At 43.2% G+C, this 26,309-nt stretch overlaps 1 protein-coding gene across 1 annotated transcript in view; it reads right to left on the bottom strand.

The window, feature by feature from the left end:
• The window catches only part of TMTC1 (transmembrane O-mannosyltransferase targeting cadherins 1), a 1,524,654-nt gene that overhangs the window by 454,275 nt on the left and 1,044,070 nt on the right, over positions 1 to 26,309 (bottom strand). The window contains exon 11 of the mRNA XM_086952798.1: positions 5,623 to 5,736. Within this exon, the coding sequence (XP_086808924.1) occupies positions 5,623 to 5,736 (114 nt within the window). The remainder of the gene's footprint in view (positions 1 to 5,622; positions 5,737 to 26,309) is intronic.

Below are 26,309 nucleotides of genomic sequence, written 5' to 3'. Positions count from 1 at the left end.
TCCATAGTCCTGATTGGCCTATGCATGCGATCTCTTGATGATGGAGGTGCGCTATTAGTTTTCTCTTCTAAACAATGTAGCCTATTCCCTATATCAGTCAACTTTTGTGAAATGGGATTTTAATGTACTGATATTAATGCTTCCAATTTAACCCAGAATGCCCCCCCCCCCTTGTTGGCACAGTCAATGTAGGTACCTCCTCTACTTGAACTGTGCACAAGTTGACTTCTAAACTAGGTTCATTATCTTTCTGTTCACACTTTTCACTCATAGCATAACAGGTGTATTTGTAAAGCGATATTTCACCACTACGGGTATCTTGGCGCTGAAATAACAGATGTATATTGTTACCCAACTCAATGGTACTCATTTTATCGACTTCAGATGGATGAAAGGCTGAGTTGACCCGCTGGGATTTGAACCTGTGACCATTAGGTCAAATACAGGCCCCTGCAGTGGATGCATTAGTCCACTGAGCCACCAGACCCGGCATAGAGGTTGAGACGAGAAAGAATTATGTTTTGATGGTTTAATTGCTGCCTGCTCCTTTTTTTGCCTTTGCTGCGGTACCATACTCCCTCCACCCTTATTCTTAAGCCTCTGGCCTCGCGTTACAACATTTGGCCTACCCTCTTCAGTTATCTGTACCATGCCATTGTTAGGCATTGGGCTTGATGAATGTGGCCTTGATGAATGTGGCCCACTGGTTTGAGGTTGAAGTTCACAGTCACCCAAACTTCCCTGTGAACCTAAGGTGCAGGAGTTAGTACAGACTGATTGAGTATGGGGATCCAAAGACAGTTTGCGCTCTGTTAACTCTATTTCATGAATGAGAAAAGATTCTGCCCTGAGTAAAAATCGCATTCAACGTGCCAACTACCCCTTGTCTCACTTTTAGTTTTGACATGATTTACTTTCCCTCTTTCCTTTATTACAAAATCAATAAATAAAGTCAGTAGGGCCAATGATGTCAATAACAACACACCGCAAGTACTTTTTAAGTTTGTGTGCTTATCAAAGGTGGCCTCAAATGTGGACGCTGAAAATAATGTGGCCCTGCCCGCCTCCTTTGGCCTCTGATTGGCGCGTCCCGTGCTGCAGGAGGCTGACTGGTCTTTTATGCGCCTTCAGGCGCAGGGAGAGACGTCACGGCAGGCACAGCTGTGGGGCTGCTGGGGGATGTAGTCACCTCAGCAGCGAGAAGGACTTGTTAGCCGTTCCGTTCACCTCACAACAGACAAATGATGGCGTTAATGGCAGTTGCCTTCATGACAGACAAATGATGGCGCCAATAGCTGTTCTCCTCACGGCAGGTAGATGTTTGTATGGCCGTTCCCCTAAAGGCAATGGCAAAGAGCAAGTGCACTGAGTTCCTGCACAATTACTCTGCCACAACCACAACAATCAGCCAGAAACATGCAGGTAAGTGCTATGCCCCATCCAAGAGATGGCAAGCAAACAGCCCATGCATGCCTTATCACATGACAAAGATATACAGAAAGAATGCAACCATTCCCTTTTCACTGTCAAAATGGATTTTAGTCAAATATGCTGCTATTCTGGTCAAGCCATCAAAATTACAGAACAGTAGCCTGCTCTCTGCATGTCTAAAATCCCCCAGAGCTTGCTATAACCTGCTTAGAACATTTACTTATATTATTTAAAATGTTATTGTGAACCATTTGCAGTTGAAACAAGCTAGTGGTAGTCACAGGTATTATTCTGACGGTGAACACAGTGCTATTACCAAAGTCCTAAGGGTAGCTAAGCTCTGGTTTGCATGTACCGATAATAACACATGTTGGAAATGACTGAACGAGTCTGTAAAATGTACGCTACATGCACAATCTTTGTTATAGGCTGCCTCAAAATTTTCAAGATTCAGATGTTCAAAACGTTTTTATAGTCCTGAGCTAATTAGATTCTTGTTCTTTGTCTTCACACGGCAGATACGCAATATACTCATTGCTGCAACAACAAAAAAGAATGATTTTGCTGCACTGCAGCCTTATCGGATCAAATATACTAACTTCTGATTAGAGCTCTTCTTTGCTTGTTAAGATCAACCATCTAGTGTTCCTGCAAGCACATGCAATCACCGGGATGCACACATGTGCACAGTGTGTTACTATGTATACTGCTGTATGTGACTGTAAGCTTGGGGATTAGAAGCAGAGATCAGACGGACATTGATGCCACATAAAATGGAAGCTTGCTAGGAGGGGTCACAAATGAAATGTATGCAACTGCACATGCCTGTGGTTAAATGTGTTGGCACATCACAGCCAAACTGTGGTGTACGTTGTTCTTGCTGCTGTTGTCCCTTCCATGGTCACAGTTGACGTTACAGCTGCAGTTCCACCCTTGGTCGCTCCTCCGGACCTTGTAATGGACGTTTCTGTGGTCACTATTTGATCCCTGCTGTGATTAGAGCTTCGGGGGAAGCTGTTGTTATTCTTGTGGTACCTGCTGTGCTGTGGCTAAAATGTATACTGTGGTCTTTGTTGTGGTTACAGCTATGGTTGGCACTGTTGCAGATGTGGTTGATATCTTGATTAAGACTGTGGTGGAAGTGATTCCCAATGTTGTGGCCTCTGCTGTGCCTGTAACTGTTTCAGCTCTAGTCCCTACAGTGTTGTAAGGTGGTCACAGCTGCTGAGGTTAGTCTTTTTACCTCCTGCAGTTGTTTTTGTTGCCCTCTGCTGTGGAAGAAGCTATTATCACTGCTGTTGCATTTGTAGTGATGTGTGACCCCCTTCTGTCATTACAAGGAGTATCACTGATGTGCTTGTAGCTGTTGCTGCTCCTCTTTGTGGCAGCTGATGTGTTCTATTTTGGTGTCAGCCTTTGTTGCTGGTGTGGGCCCTGTTATAGAGGCAGTTTTCACTGCTTATTGGAGCAGGTGTTGTTGTCATTGCTGTCCCTACTGTAGTTATAACCATTGTTACTGTCGCAGTATTTGCCTTGCTGAAACCTGTTGCTGCTGGTGTTTTCTCTAACATATTGACAGCTCTTTTCACTGTTGGAGTTAGAGAAGTGGTTGCTGCTGCCGTCCCTTCAGTACAGGCATCGTTTTCTATTGCCCTTGCCATTGGAACACATGTGGTTACTACTGTGGTCCTTGTAGTGATTTCAGTTGTGACGCCTTCTACTCTTTCTACTGTGATCCTTACTGTGATTATAAATATGTTTGCATCTATTGTTACTTCTGTAGTGATGGCTGTTATCACAGCTATTATGGCCACAGTTATGGCTACTGTTGCTGATGATGTGTTTCCTGTTATGGTAGAAACTAATGCTATTGCTCATCGTGAGGTCGCAGCTGTGATCACTGCTGTGATACTTGCTGCAGTGAAAGCTGTGGTCATGGCTATGGCTGCATCTTTGGTTGTTACTGCTGTCACTGCCTTTGGTGGCAGCTGAGGTTACTACTGTGGTCTGTACTGTAGTTGTGCCTTTGGTCACCATTTGGCCATTGGACAGGTTGGCGCTGTGGTCCTTGCTGTACTTGTTACCGCTCTGTGACTCAAATAGCCATCTTTGTATATTTATTTTGTTTCTCGTGTGAGCTATGGCAGACAGTCCAAGCTTTGTCTTGCAAGACCTAAACATTATTGGCCAATCAAATAGGCACTTCCTTTAAAGAGGCTAATCAGCATTCCAAAATCACAATCTGTATATTCTTTTCTTTTTTTTGGTGAGTGCCAATTTGTCCAGCAGCAAAGTGACAGTCCACCATATTAAGATGTACGAATTTTTAGCTGCGCATCTCGCGTTTTTTCAGCTGGATGTTAAAAGTGCTTTAGAACTTCCGTTTGACGAAGGTATGTACTGTATGAATTTAGTCTTTCAATAATTATAGAGAGGACAATGCAACAATCAAGTTTTATTGGTCTCTTTATTTGATTTTCAAGCCACAAGCTCTCCATATAGGTATCTGCAATTTAAATGTACCACTCCCACCTACAAGCAGAGGGGAAAATTGGCTGCTCTAAAGTACCAGGAGAGGTGTTTATTCAATTGCTTATTCTGTCTTAAAGAGGCTCACATTTCGGCAGACAAAAATGGGCGCCACCTGGCAGATATAGAGCACCGCCCGGTACTGATGGGAAATGTCACCACATCCTCCCACACCACTGACATCGGGCGCGGTGTCAGGAAACAAATAATGAGGAACCCAGCTCACGAGCTCGGGATCCCACTACGCCTCTATTCCATTCTATTGGGATTTGTAGAGCGCATGGCTACCCACATGCATCCCAGCACTTAATAAGTGTGTGAGCGGATATCCTAGTGGTGTTCCTCCTTACATTGCTCGTTGCATTCGAGAGAGCCAGAAAGACTCCACATGACAGGTGTGCTAGTAATAAATGACAAAATATTACTGAGCTAAGTGGATGGAGTGGTTCCTGCTAGCAGCTGAATTGAGGTTCCATCGTCCTTCTCTTTCTGCTCGAGGTAGTTAGAGAATAACTTTACCCACCTAATTTGGACAGATAGCGCTGTCAGAGGTAGAGCTCTTATTGTAGCTAAAAAAAGTGCCTGTATCAACCATTAAGAATTCTTCCTCAGGGCTGAGCTGTCGAGCTACATGCCCAAGCTCTGGTAGAAAAGGCTAGAAGAGGCTTGCTCCTCTCGTCTTCAAAGAGTCCCACTGAGTATTTCAGGCTTTTGGGGGTAGGTAGTTCATTTATACATACGAAAACAAGAAATAACTGCGTTAACTTTAAGTATGGTTAAATAGACCCCACAAATGTATGGTACTTTCATTCAGAGATCACAAAATGTAAAGCATTCTCCAGATTAATAGTACAAGGAAATCTGCTAGCAACAGATCACACAAACATATATTTTACATGTATTCATTGCCAGATCACCAGCGGGTTACCTCAAGGAGCAAAATATCTAATAAAAATGAAATCAATATTGCATGAGCACATTTCACATTCATATTATTCATTGCATTTGCTTTCACGGTGCCTTGGAGTCGAATGACGATTGTACCATCTTTGAGATTCCCAAGGGGGGTATTCAATGAAGAGAAAGTAAACAGTTCTTTTACCCAGTCCTGTATCTCTATCAATCACCAACAAATAGGCGATTTTGTTTAATGACGTCAGCTTGATTTTTTTAGACCTATTGTGACATCATTCACGGCATGCCCCTTCAAAGTAAAATTATTAATTTTTACAACAGATCTCCCCCCTGTGAATGAGAGGTACACTGCGTTCTGTCCAGTGTTCGTATGTCCCTGGAGGGGGCGTGGTGGCATTGTTTTTCTATGCAGACATGTCCCAAGCATTCCCTAACGAGAACAACCACCACAAATACACACAATGACTTTCTGACACCCCTCTCCACTTCATCAAGTCCATGACACTTCATTGCCTGAGGTTTAGCTATGGAAACTTTTCTACTCGGAACACTAGAAAGGACAAAGAGGTCTGGAGACGAGCCAAGAAGCTGAATTTAATGGCTGAAAGCACACAGAGCCAAGGCCGTATCTGCTGCCGGAGAAATGTCTATAGTTAATGGGAAAAGGGCAAGTGTGCCGGAAGCTAAAGGGCGATTAAATAAACAGCGAGTCGAAGTGACAGCCTGGAATTGGCTCGGACAACTTACTTAAGGGCGGTTTTGTAGTGGAAAATGGCCTCGTCGTTTCGACCCTGGTCTTTCAGGAAGTTGGCGTAGTTGTAGTGCACTTTTGCGTTGTGTGGTAGGGTTTGCACTCCGGATCTGCAAAAAGGAAACAATACACAATACACTTAGATGTCATGATTTTCCCTTCCCTGTATCAACAATGTGTGCAGCGTGGAAATATTACAGCTATTATTGGTGAAAAAACTGAACTCTGCAATGAAACGCACTGCAGTTAATTTTAAATTAGATAAACATGCGTCGTGAATTAATAACAGTCCACGGACAGCTGAAGCGAGAGACCACGAGTCTCAAGGGTGGTGTAGGCTGGGAATATTACATCTGAAATATCGACGGAGCATAATGTTGTGACCATAATTTCGAGGGGCAAAGTATTGAAAGATAAGTTTGTTTACATTTTCTATACCTAACTCCACATATACGTACCTTGGTGATATTTATTTATGTTCAACAGTGGTGTAAGGAAACTTGCTTCATTAGTGCCAGATTTACAGCCTGCTTTGAACCTCAAGTGGAGAGAGTGGACACAGAATAGTAGGTACCATTTGTGCCACAGATGTAGTGGCATGGGGCCCAGGGGAATGAGGCATCAACTATTTCCAAAACAGTATTGTTATGCTATCTTTTCTTGCTCACGTTGGGGCCCAGTGCACAATTGTTGTGCCAGTGTTGCTTTGAGACTCAGACCAATGGCCCATGAGAAGGGACAATTGAAGCAGGGGAGACACCTTAGCTTAAGCCTCAGATAGATGACAGAGCCAGGAATGGGGCAAGATAGAGGCCCATGTTTTCGATAAGGTGCAGAGAACACCGCCACTTCGCAAGGCAGTCGATTTCATTACTGAAGCAGGCGCAATAGCACTGGGGCTCAGGAGTGAGAGGCCCACTGAATAACAACTGCCTTCCATTTATTAGAGAGGATTGGAGGCTCACTTTTCTTCCTAGCATTAAGGGTGAGGGCACCCTTGCAACAAAGTAGTGGGCAACATGGCAGACCTCATTTTATTATGAAAAGGACAGAGAATCTGTTCCAAGATTGGAGTGATGGCCATGTAGGGTGGGGCAGGGGCGAAAGAGGTAGAGGACATAGTTTGCTGCTCAGAGCTACAGCTATCATTAGTGCAACAGGTGCAGTTGCATTCGGTCTGGTCTCTGGAGCGTGAGGGGCAAACAACACCCCAGTTATCAGGAGTTATGCTATTGCGTGATATATATGCTCTTTTATAAGATTCACATTTAGTGTGGATTATCAACTACACAAAAAGTACTCCTGAAATGGTAATCCCGCCCGTGCACTAGGCCTGGAGTCTTTCACTCCCCTAAGTACTGCTAAAGTTTTGGAGGTGGGCCCGACTTGAAAAAATTTTGCCCAGGGGAGGCACACAGCAAAAACGTTTGAAGACCTCTGCTCTATGCCATGGGTACTCACAAACATTTTCCCGGGGCCGCAAAGTTTGGTCTATGGTGTGACCGAGGGCCGCACTGATGCCCGCAGGGGTGTAAAGTGGGTGTAGGGGAAGCAAAGCATGTATATCTAGTGGCTGTCTTTAAACATGTAGCTGTTCCTAAAGTTACGGGCCTAGTTACTTCCTTTCACTAACTGCAATCAACTTTTAAATAGGTGTTTGCTGTATATTTTACTTTTTTTCATGTTAGTGCTGAGTCGATTAAATGGCAGCCCAGTGCTGCTGCTGTCCAGGGGGCCGCATGTAAAGGTCGAGAGGGCCGCATGCGAGCCCCTGGCCGTTCTTTGAGTATCACTGCTCTATACCACACAGCACAATAACTGTGTCAGGCTGAAGTGGTGCAATACTTCGACTTATCAGTCCCCTGAGCTACAGAGACAACTGGAGCCATATACGCCTGGCTCATAAGGACCATTGGACCATGAAAACACTTGGACCTTGAAGACACTTGGACCGTGAAGACACTTGGACAGTGAAGAGACCTGGACAGTGAAGAGACTTGGCTGGAAACATACTTGGGTCAGTGGAGACTCTGGGCTGGAGAAACACAGGAAGAGCTGGGCCTCGGACCCTGTGGGCAATGGAGAAATCAGTAGAATCATAGATATTAATATCTAAAGATTTAGTGAAATTAGCATCAAGGAGCAGAAAGCCCCACTCATGATTATCTGGTTGCGCTAGGCTGGGGAAAGTCACAAGTTCAGGCCAACCGCAATGTAGTGCGAGTTGAATACAGGGGCAGGTTAGTTTCACTGAAGAGCTACCTTCTCAAATCTGGTGAGGAGAGTTTTGTTTGCTTCGAAGGAGAACTTGAGGAGGTGGCTTTTTGTGTGGAGAGAAATTCGCAGATGTTTATTGCTGTAGTGCAAAGAGCCAGTTGTTGCTTCCACAGATCCAGGAGTGTTCTGATGAATGGTTCTGGGGGTCCATTTTTTTACTGGGTTCCAACCTTTGTGTGGAGCAATTCCCTGGCCTACCCCAACACTGGTCCTTTTCAATTCTTCCCTGGCCAGGCTCTTACTGTCCAGGGTGACAAAAAGTAGAACACGCCAAGTGTCAGGTTCCTTTCAGTGTGTTGCAGGCAAAGCCCATTGAAATGTAACTAGGTCAAGGGGCACCTCCCCCTGCCATTTTGTTAGTAGGATCTTCTCCCCTCATACCTCAGGTTTCCTCTGTCTCACTGTCTGGAAGTAATACGCAAACCCCAACAGCAAAGCCTTTCAGTCATGCAACCAAGAACCCTGGCAGACAGGCACATTTGGTTTTGACAAGAAAATGCCAACTTTGTAAAAGTTAAACAAAAGAAACAATTGATGGACGGAATGCTGGACAATGCAAACATTCACCCCCAGTTGCAAGGGTCTGGGTTAAATCCATCATTCTTTTGCTTACCACACCACCCCAGTTTGGACCCAGCCATATGCAAATCAGTCTTGACCCTGTTCCTTGTGTGAACAGTCCAGTCCAAACTGCCAAGCCAGGTCCTCCCTGGACCGGAAATAAGCATCCTGGGACCGGTTACAGGGCATCACCCTTCATCAGCCAGGCTAGGTTGAATCCAGTGGTGTAGTGAGCACAGGACCCACATCTGGGCATACCCTTCCCACTTAGGGTGATCTATGCAAAAGAACAATTGATGGACGGAATGATGGACAATGCAAACATTCACCCCCAGTCATAAGGAGATGGGTCAAATCCATTATTCTTTTGCTCACCACACCACCCCAGTTTGGACCCAGCCTTATACAAATCAGACTTGACCCTGTTTCTTGTGGGAACAGTCTAGCCCAAACTGGCAAGCCAAGTCCTCCCTGGAACGGAAACAATCATCCTGGGACCGGTTTCAGGGTATCACCTTTCATCAGCCAGGTTAGGTTGAATCCAGTGGTGTCGTGAGCACGGAACCCACGTCTGGGCATACCCTTCCCACTTAGGATGATCTATGCAGAAGAAACAATTGATGGACGGAATGCTGGACAATGCAAACATTCACCTCCAGTCACAAGGATCTAGGTTAAATCTATCATTCTTTTGCTCACCACACCATCCCAGTTTGGACCCAGTCATATGCAAATCAGTCTTGACCCTGTTCTTTGTGGGAACAGTCCATCCCGAACTGGCAAGCCAGATCCTCCCTGGACCAGAAACAAGCATCCTGGGACTGGTTTCAGGGCATCACCCTTCATCAGCCAGGCTAGCTTGAATCCAGTCCAAACCGGGGTGGCCTAGTGGGCAAAAGAACGATCGATTTAACCCAGATCACTTGACTGGGGGAGAATGGTTGCATTGTCAGCATTCCGTCCATCATTTCTTTGCTGTAAAACTTTTTAAGAGTGGCATTTTCAAAATTGTAACTTAGAATCCAACTTCACCATTGAAAAATCATTTAAAATTAAAATTACTTTTTGTGTAAATAGCACATCTCTATCTGCTCCCAATCAGAACTTAGCACTTATTAAATGCAATAAGGTAACCCATTGTTAATCTATGGGAGTGTGGTAAATGTGTAATATTTTACTTGGCATAAGCTACAGCCATTTTGGCTGTGAAGTTTACTTCGTATTTTTTTTGTCTTTTCACTCTGCCTTTGCTATCTATTTTAGTTGACTTCCTGACTCAGATAAAAGCAATGTACGTACTGAGAGTTGTAGCTGCCAGTACATCTGTTAACTGTCAATTATTTCTGCTGCCATAGCACTCCTGCCCTCCTCCCACTTTGCTGACCATTTAGTTTTCATCTGCCCTTGTTTGGTGATAACTATTTCTGAAAATGTTGCATTCCTGTTCACATGCTCACACTGCAGAAAAACTGTATAAAAGCCCTGTGTTCTGTGACTTATGACTTCAGTGTACTACCTCAGGCAGCACTTGAGAGTGCTGTGTGGACGTGGTCCCACACATGAGTTATTAATAAACTTGTTATTTATTTCCTACTCCAGTGCTGATCTCTGCTTTGTTGGTTTTTGAACTCGTGGACTAAACAGTGATCCTGCACGAGTGTACCCCTAAAAAGGTATATTTCCCCAGGAGAGATAGACATTGCAGCAGTGAGAAATGACACTAGGAGTACATGTAACATTTAAACACAAATGCCCTACTTTTTAAATACCATGCCTCCTAAGGCCTATCTCAGTGGTGACTTATAAGTTTTGAAAAGGAAGGTTTAGGCCTGGCAGTTTATTTTGCCAGTAGAACTGGCAGTTTAAAAATGCATTACAGGTTGCAGTGGCAGACCTGAGACATGTTTTACAGTGCTTCTTTAGTGGGTGGCACAATGAGTGCTGCTGCCCACTAGTAGATTTTAATTTACAGGCCCTGGGTACAGGTTGTACCATTTCTTAGGGACTTACAGGTACATTAAATTTACTAATCAGGTGTAGGTCAAATTTGCAATGTTTTAGGAAGAGAGCGCAAACATGTTTTCACTGTTTAGCAGGGTAAAAGTGCACAGAGTCCTAAAAGCCAACAAAAGCAAGTTCGGCAATAGAAGAAAAAGAAACGCAAAAATCAGGGGTGACCCTGAAGGAAGGACCATTTCCAACATGACCCCCTCCAGCCAAAAGCCAGGGTAGACTAATCAATACTTTGAAGGGCTTCTCTGCTAAGGTGTCAGTTCTATACCACACTCTCTGTCAACACTCTACTGAGCCACTGGACTGACCCATGGGTAGCCCTTCCCTTCATTTGTGGACCCCATCTTTGAAACTCTAAACCTACATGTACTCAGGGCCTGTACATTGAATGCTACTAGTGGGCAGCAGCACTCGTGCCACTCACTAAAGGAGCCCTTGAAAACAAAGCTCACGCCTACCACTACAGCCTGTAGAGCAGTTTGAAACTGACATTTCGACCTGGAAAAATACATCTTTTTGCCAGGCTTAAACCTTTCTTTTTAATACTTCTAAGTCCTATGGTAGACCTTAACAGCTCCTTGGACAAAATGTCTGGTATTTAAAAAATTGGACATGTGTACTTACGTGTTACAAGTCCTGACAGTGAAAAACTCTCTAAAACATTTTTTGCCGTAGCAAGGCTATTTCTCCCGTAGATACATTGGATAACCTTGTTACATCTGATAAGTGATATCTTCAGTATGGGAGCAGACAGTGAAATACTTCTTCCACTCATTTGAATTTTAAGTTAAAATGCTCTGTAATGGTAAAGTTGATTTTAAGTTAATTTTCTGAAAATGCCACTTTTAGAAAATTGACATTTTTCTGCCTAAACCAAATGTGCCTTTCTGCCAGTGTCCAGGGTCACCTGACTTTGAATCGTTCTCCTGTGGTGTGACGTGTATTCCTTCTATATATGGGCACAAAAGTGTTTTGGGTGTGGGGCACAGTGTTCATCTTATGGGCGGTTGTACTTAACCCTTAATGAGCTTCAAATGGGTAGGCTGAGAGCTGTGCCCACTCCCTTTCTGAATTCTAAGGGTGCCCGCTCTACCACTGAGAAATGCAGCGCACACCTATACCTGCCTGCCTTTCATCCCGAAGACAGACTAGAGCCAAACCCAGGGACTCAGGAGGTTAAAAAAGGGGGCAGAACCCACCCACAGACTGGCACTGCATATATGGATGGCACCCTCAGAACCTCTTCTCAGAACGCTCCCAGACCTGTGAAGGATTCAGAAGAAGGGCGTCCTGTTTGAAGAAGGAAGATAGACTGCTTGTGTTGAACCCAGGACTCCCAGAAGTGACTCCAAGCGTCAGTTGGCTGACCTCCTGTTCATGCTATAGGGATACCACAAGCTTCCTGCAAATGCCAACTGACCAACACCAACTGGACCTGCCTGAGCCCTGCTGCTGGCCTCTGCTGGTGTGAGTCCTGATCCCCATGAGGTGGCCCTGGTCCTGGATCCTTGGCTGACATCAGAGTATCTGATGACGACATGCTGTTTGTGCCAAACAGCAACCGACCGTGACAACCACCAATGCAAAGCTTGAGCGCCAACCTCTCCTCCCACCGACACATACCTCCTCGAGGCCCCCATCAATGTGAAGCTCCAGTGGACGCTCCTTGCATAGACTTGAGCTATGAGAAGGTAAATTCCTCACCAGGACAAACCTGGTCTCTGTAATCCGCAGGCCCTCCATCCCAGTCAGTGTGAACATGTGACTTTTGCCTAGTTCTGCGTGACCACATATTTGCAATTGGCTCTTTGGGCTTCATGGTGCTCTTTTCACTTAAAATTTAAAAATTCATAACTCCAGTTTTACCAAACTCTACTTTCTCCTGGGCTTTTCTTCAATCCATAGGTAAGCTGAGGCGGGTCCAATCCACCTAGAATATCCGATCACCACTACATTGTGGTCTGCCTTAGCTTAGGACTTTGCCCCGGTCTTGGTGTGGCTAGATGCCGGCAGTTGGTACTTGAACTTTTAGATGCTAGAGTTCATTAAACATGTTAAAATTCATAACTCTGTTCTACTTCTAGAATTTAATACATTTTTGTGTCATTCTATTTATTGAATGTTTCTCTAATTTTCTAAATTATTGTGGGATTGTTCTTCTGTTGTGTTTTATTACTGTTTGTTTACTACATAAATACTTTACATATTGCCTATAAGTTAAGCCTGGCTTTTTTGGCACAAGCTACCAGAGTGTTAAGCACAGGTTTATTTAGTGAGTGGTGTGGTCCATCCTGACAAGGATTATGTTTATTACTTTATTATGGGTCTCACCCCTCAACTACTAACCCAATTCCTTACACATCCTTATTGCAATGAGGGATTTGTTCTTCTTTAGCAGATCTGTGATTGGTAAAACAAGTTTAGAGAAACCCTTGAACTTGTGATAAGAGTTCATCAGACGGAAAAAACTCTGTTTCTTTCACTGAGGAAATAACAGGATAGTAAATATAGCTTGAATCTTCTGAGTATCCATGGCAATTCCCTTTGATAAAAGGACATACCCTAAGTAGTCTACACAGTCATTCTCGAATATGCGCTTATCAGGTTTGGCCAGCAACTTGCTTTGCAAGACTTATTTGGCATGATTAGGATGTTCTGCAGGGATATCAGAAAATACCAGGATATTGTCTAGGTAAACAATCATAGCTTGAAGAATCAGATCTGAGACGATGGCATTCATAAAACGTTGTAAAACAACTGGGGTATAGCAAAGATCAAACAGGATTACAAGATACTCAAAATGCCTAACGTGTATAATCCGGTGATTTGCTCCTCCTAGGTCTAGTTTGGTAAAGACTTTAGCTCCTTGGACGGCTTTCAAGATATCTGATATTAGAGGCAAGGGCTATCGGTCTTTAACAATCACCAGATTTAACTCTCTGTGGTCAATACAAGGAAGGAGTTCAGCTTTTACTCTCTTTGGCCCAAATAAGAAGGAAACCTTCAGGCTTGCCAGAACTAGTAGCAGGAGCAGAACGAGTAATTACAGCAGGTACTGGAAGGAATCCAGAGATCGAGCAATTATTTGAGAATAATTGCAATGCAACAGGACTTCACAATGGATCTTCTTTTATAATGTAGAAACAGGACGTGACTTAATTCCAAAAATGGTTTGGCCATCTTGGATTGGGAAGAACAAGTAATATTTAGCATGAACATATATTTATTGAATATAATGGTAGCTATTCAGGAGTAAACAATGCATTTAGTTAAAGTGTAGCAGTTACACCATTTTCTAATTTTATTAATCTTTTCCTGCATGCAGCGTAAGCCAGAAGTCGGCATGCAGGAAGTTGCCCAATACTCCTTTGTGTAGTGTGGAAGCCTAACAAGTGCAGTAAGAAAACAATGGCGCTGGGCGAGGACGCCGTTGCATCCAAAAGAAGGTGCTTGCTGTGTGGAGCGGTCAGAGAAAACCTCCATGGTGAGATTTGGTTTCAAGGAATCAAGTCCCAAAACAGTATTCAAGAATTTTCTATGATTGTTAGAACCTTGTACCGTAAGTAGATACCTCTACTCTTCCTCTGCTCCATCCCCTGGCTACCAAGCCAGCCAGGTAACAAGAAAGCTACGGATTTCATGTATATTTGTCAACATCCTCCTGTGGTGTTCAGGGTTTAGTATTCTGTAGAGTCTACTTAGCCCTCTTCCAGAGAGGACACATGGAACTTCTGACCTAACTGTCAGCTGCAGGGAAGACCAATATGATCTTCTCCCATCTTTTAACTTTGGTAAAAAAATCGCTATTTCACATGCATGAAGGCCACCCTCCTTTCTTTAGAAGAGCCGTGTCTAAGGAAAGGTGCGCAGCTGCTATTAAAATAGAACCGGGGCACAGGGCCTTTTACAAAAAAAGCGCATTTGTTTGACAAACAGAGGCTTTTTTTATTGTAAAAGCGCCCATGCCGCGATTTCTCTTTTATGGCAGCTGCGCACCTTTTGTTAGACACCGCTTTTTTAGAGAAATGGGCAAAGCATTCATGAAAGAGAAAGTGCAGCATGGGGGCTTTGACACCAAAACAAATATTTGCAATGCCAATAGCTCAAGCTCTCGTAAATGCAAAACCTATTGCATTGCAAATACTTGTCACCTCTCCGTCCTGTAGCCAGTTTGCAGCCAGTCGAACTGATGTTAACTTGGGCTACATGTCTCTCCTGGAGTGAGACACAGTAGCTCTCCAGATGTGCAACCTTCCCAAGAAACTGTGGGGCTCGGAGGAGTTCAGTGCAAACATTTTAATGACCAACGATGTAGAGGAGACACCCACAGTATCAAAAACCACATTCACCATTATGTAAGGTAGTAAAGGAGAAGTAAAAAAAAAATAGACATGCTAAATGTGTTCTCTTGAAAGTGTTTTAACTTCACCCAAAATGCTGTTTTCATTTTGACATCATTCTAAGTCAAAGATGTTACTGAAGAGACACACAGTTCAACAGTGCGCACTGCATCTAAATGTACTAACAAGAATACAACATCAGCCTTTAAGGCCCACAGATTGGACAGAGATGTCTTCCGGGCTGGAGGTCTCCTGGGACAGAAGCTATGCAGTTACCAAGGGGTGGGGCTCAGATGTTTTGTTTTGTGGGGAACACAAAGGTGCTGAAAGCCTGCTGGCGCTGAATGCCTGAAATCAGGATATGGTTGAATTACTTCCAAAGAAAGCCATTTATACACGTGCTGCAGCCGGATTTGGGTGGAGCAGTTACAATCTTTCCACGGTATAATTCCTTCCAGACACGAGTCCCTATCAAAACCCCCTATGATAGTAACTTTCTTTCTGGAAGCAAGATTCACACACAGATAGAATTTTTTTTCAACAAAATAGTGCGGAGCTGCCCGGGAACAAGAAGTCGCCCTGACATGTTGCTGGAAGCCTTTGTTGTGTGCTATCAAAGGGGGAAAAAAGGAAAAAAGTGAGGTTGGTGTGCGCTGGGAATTAGCTCATTTACAATTGTTTCTGTAACAGAACACACTCTTCTAGATCCTTTAAGATCCCTGTGTGCTGTGCATCTCTCAGAGGGATGAAATGTGGAATGAAAAATACCTGCTGTTTTAGGAAAAACTGCAAGATAGTAGCTTCATTTAAATACAGTTGGAGAAACCGTAATGCACTCAAAATAGGTTGAAGTGTAGTTCTTGAACGTCATCAAACAAATGAAAGATCTTAAGGATTTCTTACCGTTTGATTCCAAAGAGCTAGACAATGTAACTAGTTTGTTTTGTGCGGATAATTAATGCTGAAGTAATTGTAACTGCATTTATATAGTGCTTACTATCCCTGCCGATGCACCCAATCGCCTTTTCAATGAGTAACACACTACTCCGGAAGTAAAAAGGGTTAGTGGTGAATTAGTGTAGGGAAAAGTGAAATTAACGTGAGCGGTGACATGTTAGTCTGTTATTTGGATTGAAGAGGATAGTGGAGAAATAGAAGAGGGAAGGGTTTGCATTTATATAGAGCTTGCTACGCCTGATGGGGGTATTGTGGTGCTTTTCAGAAGTTTGCAGCTACTCTGGAACCTAAACAGGATTAGTGGGGAATTAGTATAGGGAAATATGAAATTAATGTGTGGTTGACATGTTAGTCTGTTATTTGGATTGAAAAGGATAGTGGAGGGATAGAAGAGGGAAGGATTTAGATTTTTTTCCTTTTCATCTCATAGTAGTAGGAGGAGGTTTGGGATGAGTAAAGGGGAGGTGGTGGGGAAGAGTCAGAGGTTTAGTAGGGCTTAGTGGGGAAATTGGTATAGGGGAATATGAAATGAGTTTGAGTGGTAGACATGCAAATTTGTTATTTGTATTGAAAAAGAATATTAAAGGGACAGAAGAGGGAAGGGTTTGCATTTGCATAGTGCTTGCTACGCCTAATGAGGAGTTGAAGTGCTTTTCAGTGGGTAGCAATCCAAAAAGGATTAGTAGTGAATTTGTATAGGGAAATATGAAATTAATTTGAGTGGTTGACACGTTAGTCTGTTATTTGGATTCAAAAGGATAGTGGAGAGATAGAAGAGGGAAGGATTTAGATTTGTCTTTTTTTTAGTTCATAGCAAAAGGAGGAGGTTTGGGATGAGTAAAGGGGAGGTGGAGGGGGGAAGAGTCAGAGGGAAGGGTTTTGTAAGGCTTGTTTGGGAGCTCTGAATAGTAAAAGAAGAATAAAATGATGCAAGTCGGGGTAGAAAAGGGAAGAGTCTAGAAAGGGATATTTTGGGGATCGTAGGAGTAGAATGGGGTTTGGGATGAGGGAGAGAGTGGAGGTAGAGGACATATTAAGAGAGGTATAGGGTGAGATATAGGGTAGTGCATTTAGAGATGCTGAATTTGGAGTAAAGTAATAAATATAAAGATACATAAGTCCATAGAAAGTATATCTGTGTAAGGAAGCCGAATTCCAAATATAGGAGGGTTTTATTGACACCATGAGATCTGGAGGAGCATGTCAAGTCAGGGAAACCCCAAATCTAGAATCATAAGAACAAACTGGAGGCAGGCAAGAGAATTAGGGCCCGATACAGAGTTTGTCAGAGAGGGTATGTTTTATTGACAGTTGTTGCCACGCGTCAAGCCACTTTGACTGCGCGTGACAACAACTGACATGTGGCTTACCTGAACGAGAGCAGGTATTATGATGTATTACCCTTTCCCCTGTTTCTATTAGTTCCCCAACCACATTTCACATTCGACTAACCGTTTAACGGTTGTTCTGGCAGTTTTGATTCGGGGCTGAAACAGACCAGACGTGTTTGGGGTCATTACTTTCACCTTGAAGTACGAAACCTACTTATCCCCTCAGCATCATTATTACAAGTGGCGACAATCTATGGCTGGATTACAAAATGCTTCTCCAAGACTCAGTTAAGTTACTAGATTACAACTATACAGTGGAATACTGGCCTGGTGTAAAAGAAAAAGTTGCTAATTTTCTTAGTAGATTACCAATACCAAATATGGAGATCAGAGAGGATCCGGGGGACAATCACAAAGTAGCATTACTTTTTTGTGAAGAAATTAATGGTATTACAAATAAAGAATGGAACGAACACATGAGGAAGGATCACACATTACAAAACATCTGCAAATAAATTAATAGCCATTGGCCAGATAAAAAAACACCTTGATAATGACGTCAGGATCTTTTGGGAACTCAGAAATTAGTTAAGTGTAGAAAATTATTTACTTTTTAGGCTTGGCAAAGCAGTTCCCCCTGACACACTTAAAAAGAAAGTACTCAAAACTTTGCCATATTGGTCACCTTGGCATTTCTAAAACCAAACAAAGAGTTGAAGGTAGCTATTGAAGGCCTGGAATTGACAAGCAAATTGAAGTCTTAATCAGAGACTCCGTCAGCTGCAACAACTCAGACATAAGGCTCAAAGTTTTTAAAGTTTCTTTAAATCCTATAGAATGTCCCAGTATGCCTTGAGAAAGAATAGGTATGGACATAACTGGACCCATGAAGGTCATGATGGTGTCATCAAATACATACTTGTTGTCATGGACCACTTTTCAAAATGTCCAGAGATCAAAATTGTTCCTAATGCTCACAGAAACAGTATTATATCATTTCTGGACAAGCTTTTCATGAGTGAGGGGTTACCCAAATGTGTCTCAGCGGACAATGGACCGCATTTTACATAAGACACATTCAAATCGTTCCTTGAAAGGAATTGTATTACTCACAACACTACTTCACTCTATCATCCAGAAGGATATGGACTCGTTGAACGCTTCAACAGAGTCATAAAAGGCAACATACAACTATCCAAAAATACCAAGCTCAATTGGGAAGAAGAGATTTTTAAACTCATATAGGTGTAGAGAATCACACCCTGTTCCAGCACAAGTGAATCTCCATTTGTCGTCATGCGAAGTAGACATCCCATTTACAAGGATCTAGGGTGGATGCCAACTTCAAAACAAATTGAATGGTCACCTGAAACCATCAGAAACAAAATAGTGAAAGCACACATGTGTTACAAGGAATGGTATGATAATAGACATGGTGTAAAAGAACACTGCTTCAAGTGTGGTGACTTTGTTAAAGTTCGTCTAGAGAAAAAAGTCAAGAAAGGAGAGAGTAAATTCACCACCCTCCTTCGCATTTGCAAGTTGTAGAACAATGCTGCTAAACTCAGCGACGGAAACGTTTGGCTTATGAACAGATCAGCAAAGTGCACTGTGAATGACAAACATTCTTTACACAATCAACAACATAAGGACAGATGTAATAATGATTTATGGGTTGATTATGATGAACCAGAAAATAAACCCAGATCCATGAACTCTAATAATTAAATGTTTTGCAGAGATAATTACTTTAATGTTGATGATGTTCCATCTTCTTCTGAGGCTGCTGATCATCCCACGTCTGATCTTAGTGGGGAAATTAATTCACACTCTGATTCAGATGATGCAGGTGTCAGTCATGGCATCACTGGAAGACTTGGTAGACTCATTAACAAACCCAAAAAATTCAATGACTTTGTATGTTATTGACATCTCTTTTTTCCTAATTGTTTTAAAAGAGGAAGATGTGTTGTACTGACAATTTTTGTTTAAGAAAAAGTGGTTCTGTCGGGTAGAACAAGAATAAATTGGGGAAGCTATTAATACAATCAAAACAGAAGGCTCTCTAACACACCTAGAACGAAGTCTTAGCACTTAATGAATAAGATATGAAATCAAAAGATTGGATATTGTTATTTATATTAGAATGACTTCATTCAATGATATATACATTACATATGTAGACTGTCAAAACCAATAATAAACATCAATATAAAGTGCGAATGGGTGACACATGTGCACGGTGCTTAAGTGGTGAACGTTATATACAGTGAAAGCAGTTCCATATACACAGGTGTTGGGATAGGCCAGATGTTGAATTCAATCCAGAGATTCCTATCTTTCCTAGTATAGAATCCTGACGGTACTGGACCTAGATAAAGCGTTGACATTTCGACCCTATGGTGCCCCAATGGGTGGTCACGGCGGGTCTTCCTCAAGACAGATGTGGTGGGGAGATAATTTGAAGACAGTCCTATTCGAAGGCCGGATGTCTCAGCCTGGGACTGATGAGCGCAATGGCCAAATATCTATAAGCTGTATCAGTCAGGGATACAGGTCCGCAGTCCCATCCGTCTGCTGCGAGTAGTCAGAGTTCATAGTACTGACAATTGTTGGCACGCGCCATGCCACTTTGATGGCGCGTAACAACAACTGACACACAACTCCCCTGCACGAGCAGGTATTATGATATATTACCCTTTCCCCTGTTTCTATTGGTTTCCCTACCACATGCCACATTAGACTCACCATTTAACAGTTGTTTTGGCAGTTTTTATTCAGGGCTGAGACAGACCAGACTTGTTTGGGGTCATTACATTAAACTTGAAGTAGAAAACCCACTTATTGCCTCGGCATCATTATTACAGGGTACTCTCTCACAAATTAAACGAAACACCCTGTCCACCAAACTGAAGGTCTTCCTGCCCTATTTAGAATCAGGTAGATCGTAAGCATTCAGTTGACTGAGCTCATCATAGCCCGTCGGGCCACCTTCGGGAGGACTTTACACTGTCCACCCTATATAGGGGGGATAGAGCAAGGATTTTTTTCCTGTCAGTTACAGCAGGAAAAACCTGGTGGTAAGGGACAGGAAAAACACAGTAATAACCCTCACAACCTTGAAGAAAACTCCCAGGTAGTGGGGGCCATTCATTGTTTATTTTTCAAAAACAAACTCCCACTTTGGGACTGTATTTTTGAAAACCCCCAAAAACCTTTGCATAGTTTGATGAACGACCGTTACCTGGTGGTAAGGGACAGGAAAATCACAGTAATAACCCTCACAACCTTGAAGAAAACTCCCAGGTAGTGGGGGCCATTCATTGTTTATTTTTCAAAAACAAACTCCCACTTTGGGACTGTATTTTTGAAAACCCCCAAAAACCTTTGCATAGTTTGATGAACGACCGTTATGGATCGAGGAACCGCCATCAAACTTTTCCTACATTGACACAGACATCCATGAAGGTAAAATATTTGACTTAAAAAAATGTGGGAGTTTCCTGCCGAATTTGAGTGTTCACATGTATGATACCAAATCTTTCAATCTCTCCCTCCAAGTTTCTGCAAAATTATGCGAGGTATGCCAGAGGTAAGCTACTTAATGGTTTAACCCAGGGCAATATATAAGGAAACACCCAGAATTTTAAAGGCAGACATTGGGGATCACTGCGGAGGGCATTATTAGGACAGTCACAGTGATAGAGGGACTAAACACTGTACAAACAACAAACACATTCTACAGAAGCAAGCTAATTCTATAGTTACAATATGAAGGAAACGGGATAATCGTGAGAAACATTGAAAAACATGGTTTTCATGCAGGGGTGGTGAAGAAAGGTAGCAACATCTCGCAGAAACAACAGAGACCAAAAAGCATTACATTCGTTTATAAACATTCATTTACAGTGGACAATTGGAGAAATGGCCACCAAGTATTCTGTGTTGAGAAGCATGGACAAGAGTAAACTGAGAGTCCCCGGATGTCCTTTACTGCCACCAAATCCAATGGTAGTAAAACATTGACGTTTCTATGAACCACACACTGGAATTAGAGCCACAGATTTTCCTTAGAGTTTTCCACCATGTTAACTTCCACCAAGGATCCTAAATGCCACAACACGGTCTCAGTTCAAGTACTCCATTTTCACTGCAGGTCATGACTGGGTGATTTATAAAGAACATTTGCTGGACATGGAGGACGGCTGCGATGCACGAAGACTGAACCCCGACTAATTTCTGCTTCTCCAGCAATGTTCCTGTCACGCACCCCTATTCCTCACTGCCCAGACAATTACTGTGGCGGTTCTGTTTCATGTCCCAGGAGTAATGGGGCCCAGTGCAGCCGAACGGCACGCGAGCTCTGGATTACATTAGGGCACAGGGTTCAGTAATTGGAAGGGGAAGCAATTTACACAGAGGCTGGAGCCAGAGCCAGGCTTAGAACAACAGCGCGGCGTGGAAATCCTTTAAAAGCATTTCACTGTACCAGCTCTGAATTTTATCATTTTTCCTGAGCGTTTTATGCTGAAACGCAATAGCAGTAATAAAAACAATAATAATGACACAGTAGTTGTACCGCACTTTATAGACTGGGATAACACAGTGTTTTCATATGTACTGATTTTCACTCAATTAAATCCGTTCTTTTTCAGATGAATTAGCATAGCCAAGATTTGAGTCCTGTGATCCCGTGCCTAGTGGGGTGTCAGCCTGGAGCAAACAAGCCTTGGCAAAACTGATAGGGCTGGCTTGTTCAAGTTGTTATATGTTATTTGTTATCAGGGCCACACTAACTGGCTCTCATATGCATGCCAATAACTACCATATACTTGCAAGCTCATGCACGCGTGCGCGCACATACACACACACACACGCACAGGCACACATAAGGGCACATGCAGACAGGGAGATGTTGGGGTTGCACTGATTGATTCATGGCTGTGTGTTGTAAACAAGGCTGACCGGAGTGTTCGCATCTGCATAGCTGGTTGGATGGTTAGATGGCTGAATGCTTTGTCATGGGTTGATGGATGATTGCTTAGGTGTGAATGGATGGACACGGACTTAGGTGAGAGTAGTTGATGGAAGCATGGAGAAAGATGGATGGATCTTTGTAGTAATAACAGTAGGAGTAAGTACAAGTGAAAGTAGACATGAGTGGGACTCAGAAATAAATATAGGAGTTGGTAAGTGTAGGCAAAACCGTGGGAGATAGAGCAGCAGTGTGAGAAATTGGGTAGTCGGTTGAGGGGGTGAAACCCTGCTCAAGCACCAACCAAAATCTTTGTCAGGGTAAACCCCAAAAAGTTACTAAATTAACATGTCCTTAGCCCCCTGATAGGCTGGCACAAAAGCAGTCAGGCTTAACTTAGAGGCAATGTGTAAAGTAGTTATGGAGCATACAAACAGCAATGAAGTGAAAACACAACACAAGAAAAATCCCCCGCCAATTTAGAAAAATATAGTAGAATATAATACATGCTTTGACACCCAAACAACAGAAATTGAATCCGTAGAACTGGAAATATGCATTTTTAAAGGTTTCAGGTAAGTATATCACCTAAAAGCCCAAAGCTCCACTTTTGGTTATCTGGTTGAACAGGACCCAGTGAAAGTCATAAGTTCAGGCCGAAAGCTATGGAGGGCAGACCAGATATGGGACCAGGTTATTGCAGCGGAAAAGGTTACGATATAAAGAAAAGCGGAAAGAGTTACGTTTGTAGTGGAGGAGGCTGTGAGGAGGAAGGAGAGCATCTCAGATGGTCATCGCTGTAGCACAAGGAACAGGCCGAATGTCGCAGTAGCACGCAGATCCTGACGGGCATCACAGACAGTTTTTGCTGAAGATTTTCTTTGACGGTCACCGCAGGCTGTAGATGCTGTAGCGCAAAGTGCAGATCTAGTGTTGCTGGTTGTCACTGGAGGTCTCTGTAGCATGACGAGACAGGTTCACCAGAGTTTCATGTTGATGGTTGGAGTGGGTGGCAAGATCTTGGCATGAATGAGTCACGAAGAGACCAACACTTTAGGATTTCTCTTTTTCTTCAAGGAGGACCTCAACCGATGCAACATCAAGGGTCCAGGGGCTGGGAGGCACATCTTGGGGATCAGCAACTCACTTCAACAGAGGCCAGCAGTGCTCAGGCAGGTCCATTTGAAGGTCCAGCTAGGTCCAGTTGTACCAGGTCAGCTGGGCAGTTGCATAGGGGCTCTGGAGCTTGTTGTGTCCCTGTAGCTCAGAACAGGAGGTCAGTCAGCTTACCCCAGGAGTCCCTTAAGCCTGAATGAAGTGTGCAGGTCCAGTCTTCCTTCTCAGTCAGCAGGGCAGGCCGAAATCATCAGGGCAGCAGGGCAATCCTACATCTGTATTATCCACATGCCCAGGAGTGCACTGAAGAGTGGGTGTGAGGGTCCTATTGTTATACCTGGTGTCCCCTTTGAAGTGGGAGAAGCTTCTGGTGTTTCCCCCCCACAGAGTTGTCTGTGTAAATGTATTGGCATTTATATAGCGCACTACTTACCTGTAGGGTCCCAAGGCGCTTCGACCGCTGCGAAACCCTTCCTGGCTTCCCTGAGAGATGGTCCCTTCATGGGTATCTCCAGGGTGAGACCAGGCATCCCCGGCGGCCTGGTGGGGCCGTTAGTGAAGATGAGGCAAGCTAATGCCCAGAGTTGCCGAGTGTGATCGCTGATCAGAGTGGGCACCGAGGCGAGAGAATTATCGAGTCCGCTGACCCTGGTCCAGAAACCTGCCGCGCCGGGAATCGAACCCTGGTCCCGGGCCGTCCTCTGCTCTCGGGTCTGCCGCCTCTAACCAGTGAGCCACACTACTTCACCGTCTGGAATATCCTGCCTCCCTGCACAGTCTGTCTAGTGGCACAAAAGGCTAGTGTGAAATCCTTTGTGTGTGAGCTTGACCAGTGCCTTTGAAGTGCAAGTGTGGTAGGTGACAGCTCTGCTGCCCGTCCCCCCATCAAGCCAGTGTAGTGTAGTTCCTATTTTCCCAATAGGCTCTGCGCATTGGAGTAATATATCCTATAAATTTGACGTAGGACTTATGTCTACCAGGTCTCTATTGAATATATTAGACCTAATTGTGCGTGCCAGCTAGCTCAGAGGTCACTAGAAACTTTCTTCAATAAACAAGATGGGATTTGTTTATGACAACCTCATAAACATGACAACTTTGTTTACCCAAGAATAATCGTATCTTCAGAGTCGTGGAAACAATAGATAGATATTTTACTCAGTCAATCGTGCATGCTTCGTTTCATCAGAGGTGCAGAGAAATAGAGATACAGGCGTTTTCAATAAAAGGGATTTATTGAACAGTCTTCTTTCTCATGCAAGTAAAGTGAACTGCTACAATCGTAATACAGCCTGAAAAGCATAATGCGTACAGCGTGAAGAGTATAATAAAATAATACTGTAAAAGCATTGTATGGTTTCTAAACCATAGATAAATACATACATAAATAACAAAGGCTAAAAGTACTCAACTGGTGCTTCTAAAATACGCCTACCCCGATGTAAATGTAAATGTACATGTATTTATATATCTATCCAAGATTTCTCTTTAGGGTCTAATCAGCTCCATACCTTAGTTTAGAATGAAGGAGGTCTGGTAACTCTGTCTCTGGACTTGATTTCCAAACACCCCACAAGGGTAGCTTGGAAACACTGGAGCTAGATTCTCAGCGAGAGAAAGGACAGCTTCTCGATCAGTGCTTCAGCTGGAGGGTCGGCTACCTTCGGCACTTGCTGTAGCGAGCTGCATCGGGCAAGTAGATAGTCGAGCTGCTCCGAACCACTGTGTCTTTGCTAGAGCAAGTGAAGGCATATTTATACCTTGAAGGTGCCTAGTTTGACGTAAAGTCGGGCATAATAACATTATCCAAGAACCCCAAGGGAATGGTAGTTCTTTGAAAACGCCATAAGTTCTTGGACAAATCAATATTCAAGCAAGGGGATGTCCCTGACTGCTTAAGCCGATTTTCCAAGAAATCGTTGTGGCTTTCTGGTACGGGTGGAAGTAGCCATGCCTGTATTAGGACTGCATGGGCTATGTCTAAATATGGGTATGATTTCTATGCCTATATTAGGACAATGTGAATTGTACCTATATAAGGGCATGAATCAGGAAATTTCGCTCGGATCCCAAAACGCCATACAACACACACTCCACTTTATTATGTTTGACATTACTAAATTTTAAGCATTTAAAACATACTTAAAGCATGATGTGTAAAAACCCCACCCAAAATACATAAAATGCATTCAAAATGGTTGTACACGAAAATGAGCATTTGTGCTGTACGCATTTTAAAAGCAATGTTTTCATTCAAAGTATGAAATTTGGAATGCTATCCGAATGAATGATGAAAATACTTTTATGAAATGGCTCTTAAATATAAAAGAAAAAAAAATCGAGCCCATTCCATGACAGAATACATAAATTGTTTTGGTTGTGGACAAGGTCAAAGTATTGTCTCTGACGTTTTCACAGAAGTCTTGTTCTCTATGAATAGTTCTACTTTAAGCACATTACTTTGTGCCAAAAAAGGAGTTAAAATTTTGATGAAAAGTCAAATTGTAGAAAAATAGAGTTCTAAAGTTAGAAGTTTTTGTTTTTGAAAAGTGAAGGTCGAATACACAGTCCCATAGAACGCTGTGTGCTAATTTCAAAAGTCAGTCTCATTGTTTGGAGAAAACATAAAATCTTCTAAATTGGTAAAGAATTTGTCTACCACAGTAGGTGAAAGTTGGACCACTTCATTAAGTAGACTGATTGCACAAAAATGTGAAGCATCGCCGTCAGCGTTAGCCGCATTAGCAATCTTCAGTGGAGATGGTGATGGTACCTGTGTGCCTGTTGATCCACGTATCTCACCGTCAACAGATTGCGTCTGTGAGACCTCAATGAATGCCGTCATCAGGATGGCAGCCGCTGGGGACAACACAATGCATGGGCCGTTACCGAACCAAGCAAAGTATCAACATCCGTTGGCAGGACTGATGGGAGTGTCAGGCAGATGTCCAACCCGCATTCTTCTCCACATAGCAGGCATCATAGAACAGGTAAGATGCAATCTTGCCAGATTGGTCAGAATGAACGAAACCATGTGGTATTCAGATCTCTTAAACGAGCCAAGCCCAGAATCTGTATCATGCACTCATGACACTTCATTGCCAGGAGAGTGT

This window comes from Lissotriton vulgaris, chromosome 1_2 (genome assembly GCF_964263255.1).
Source record: "Lissotriton vulgaris chromosome 1_2, aLisVul1.2, whole genome shotgun sequence".
NCBI classification, from domain to species: Eukaryota; Metazoa; Chordata; class Amphibia; order Caudata; family Salamandridae; genus Lissotriton; species Lissotriton vulgaris.
Note: the sequence above shows the minus strand (reverse complement) of the source record. Positions and strands in the feature narration are given on the sequence as shown.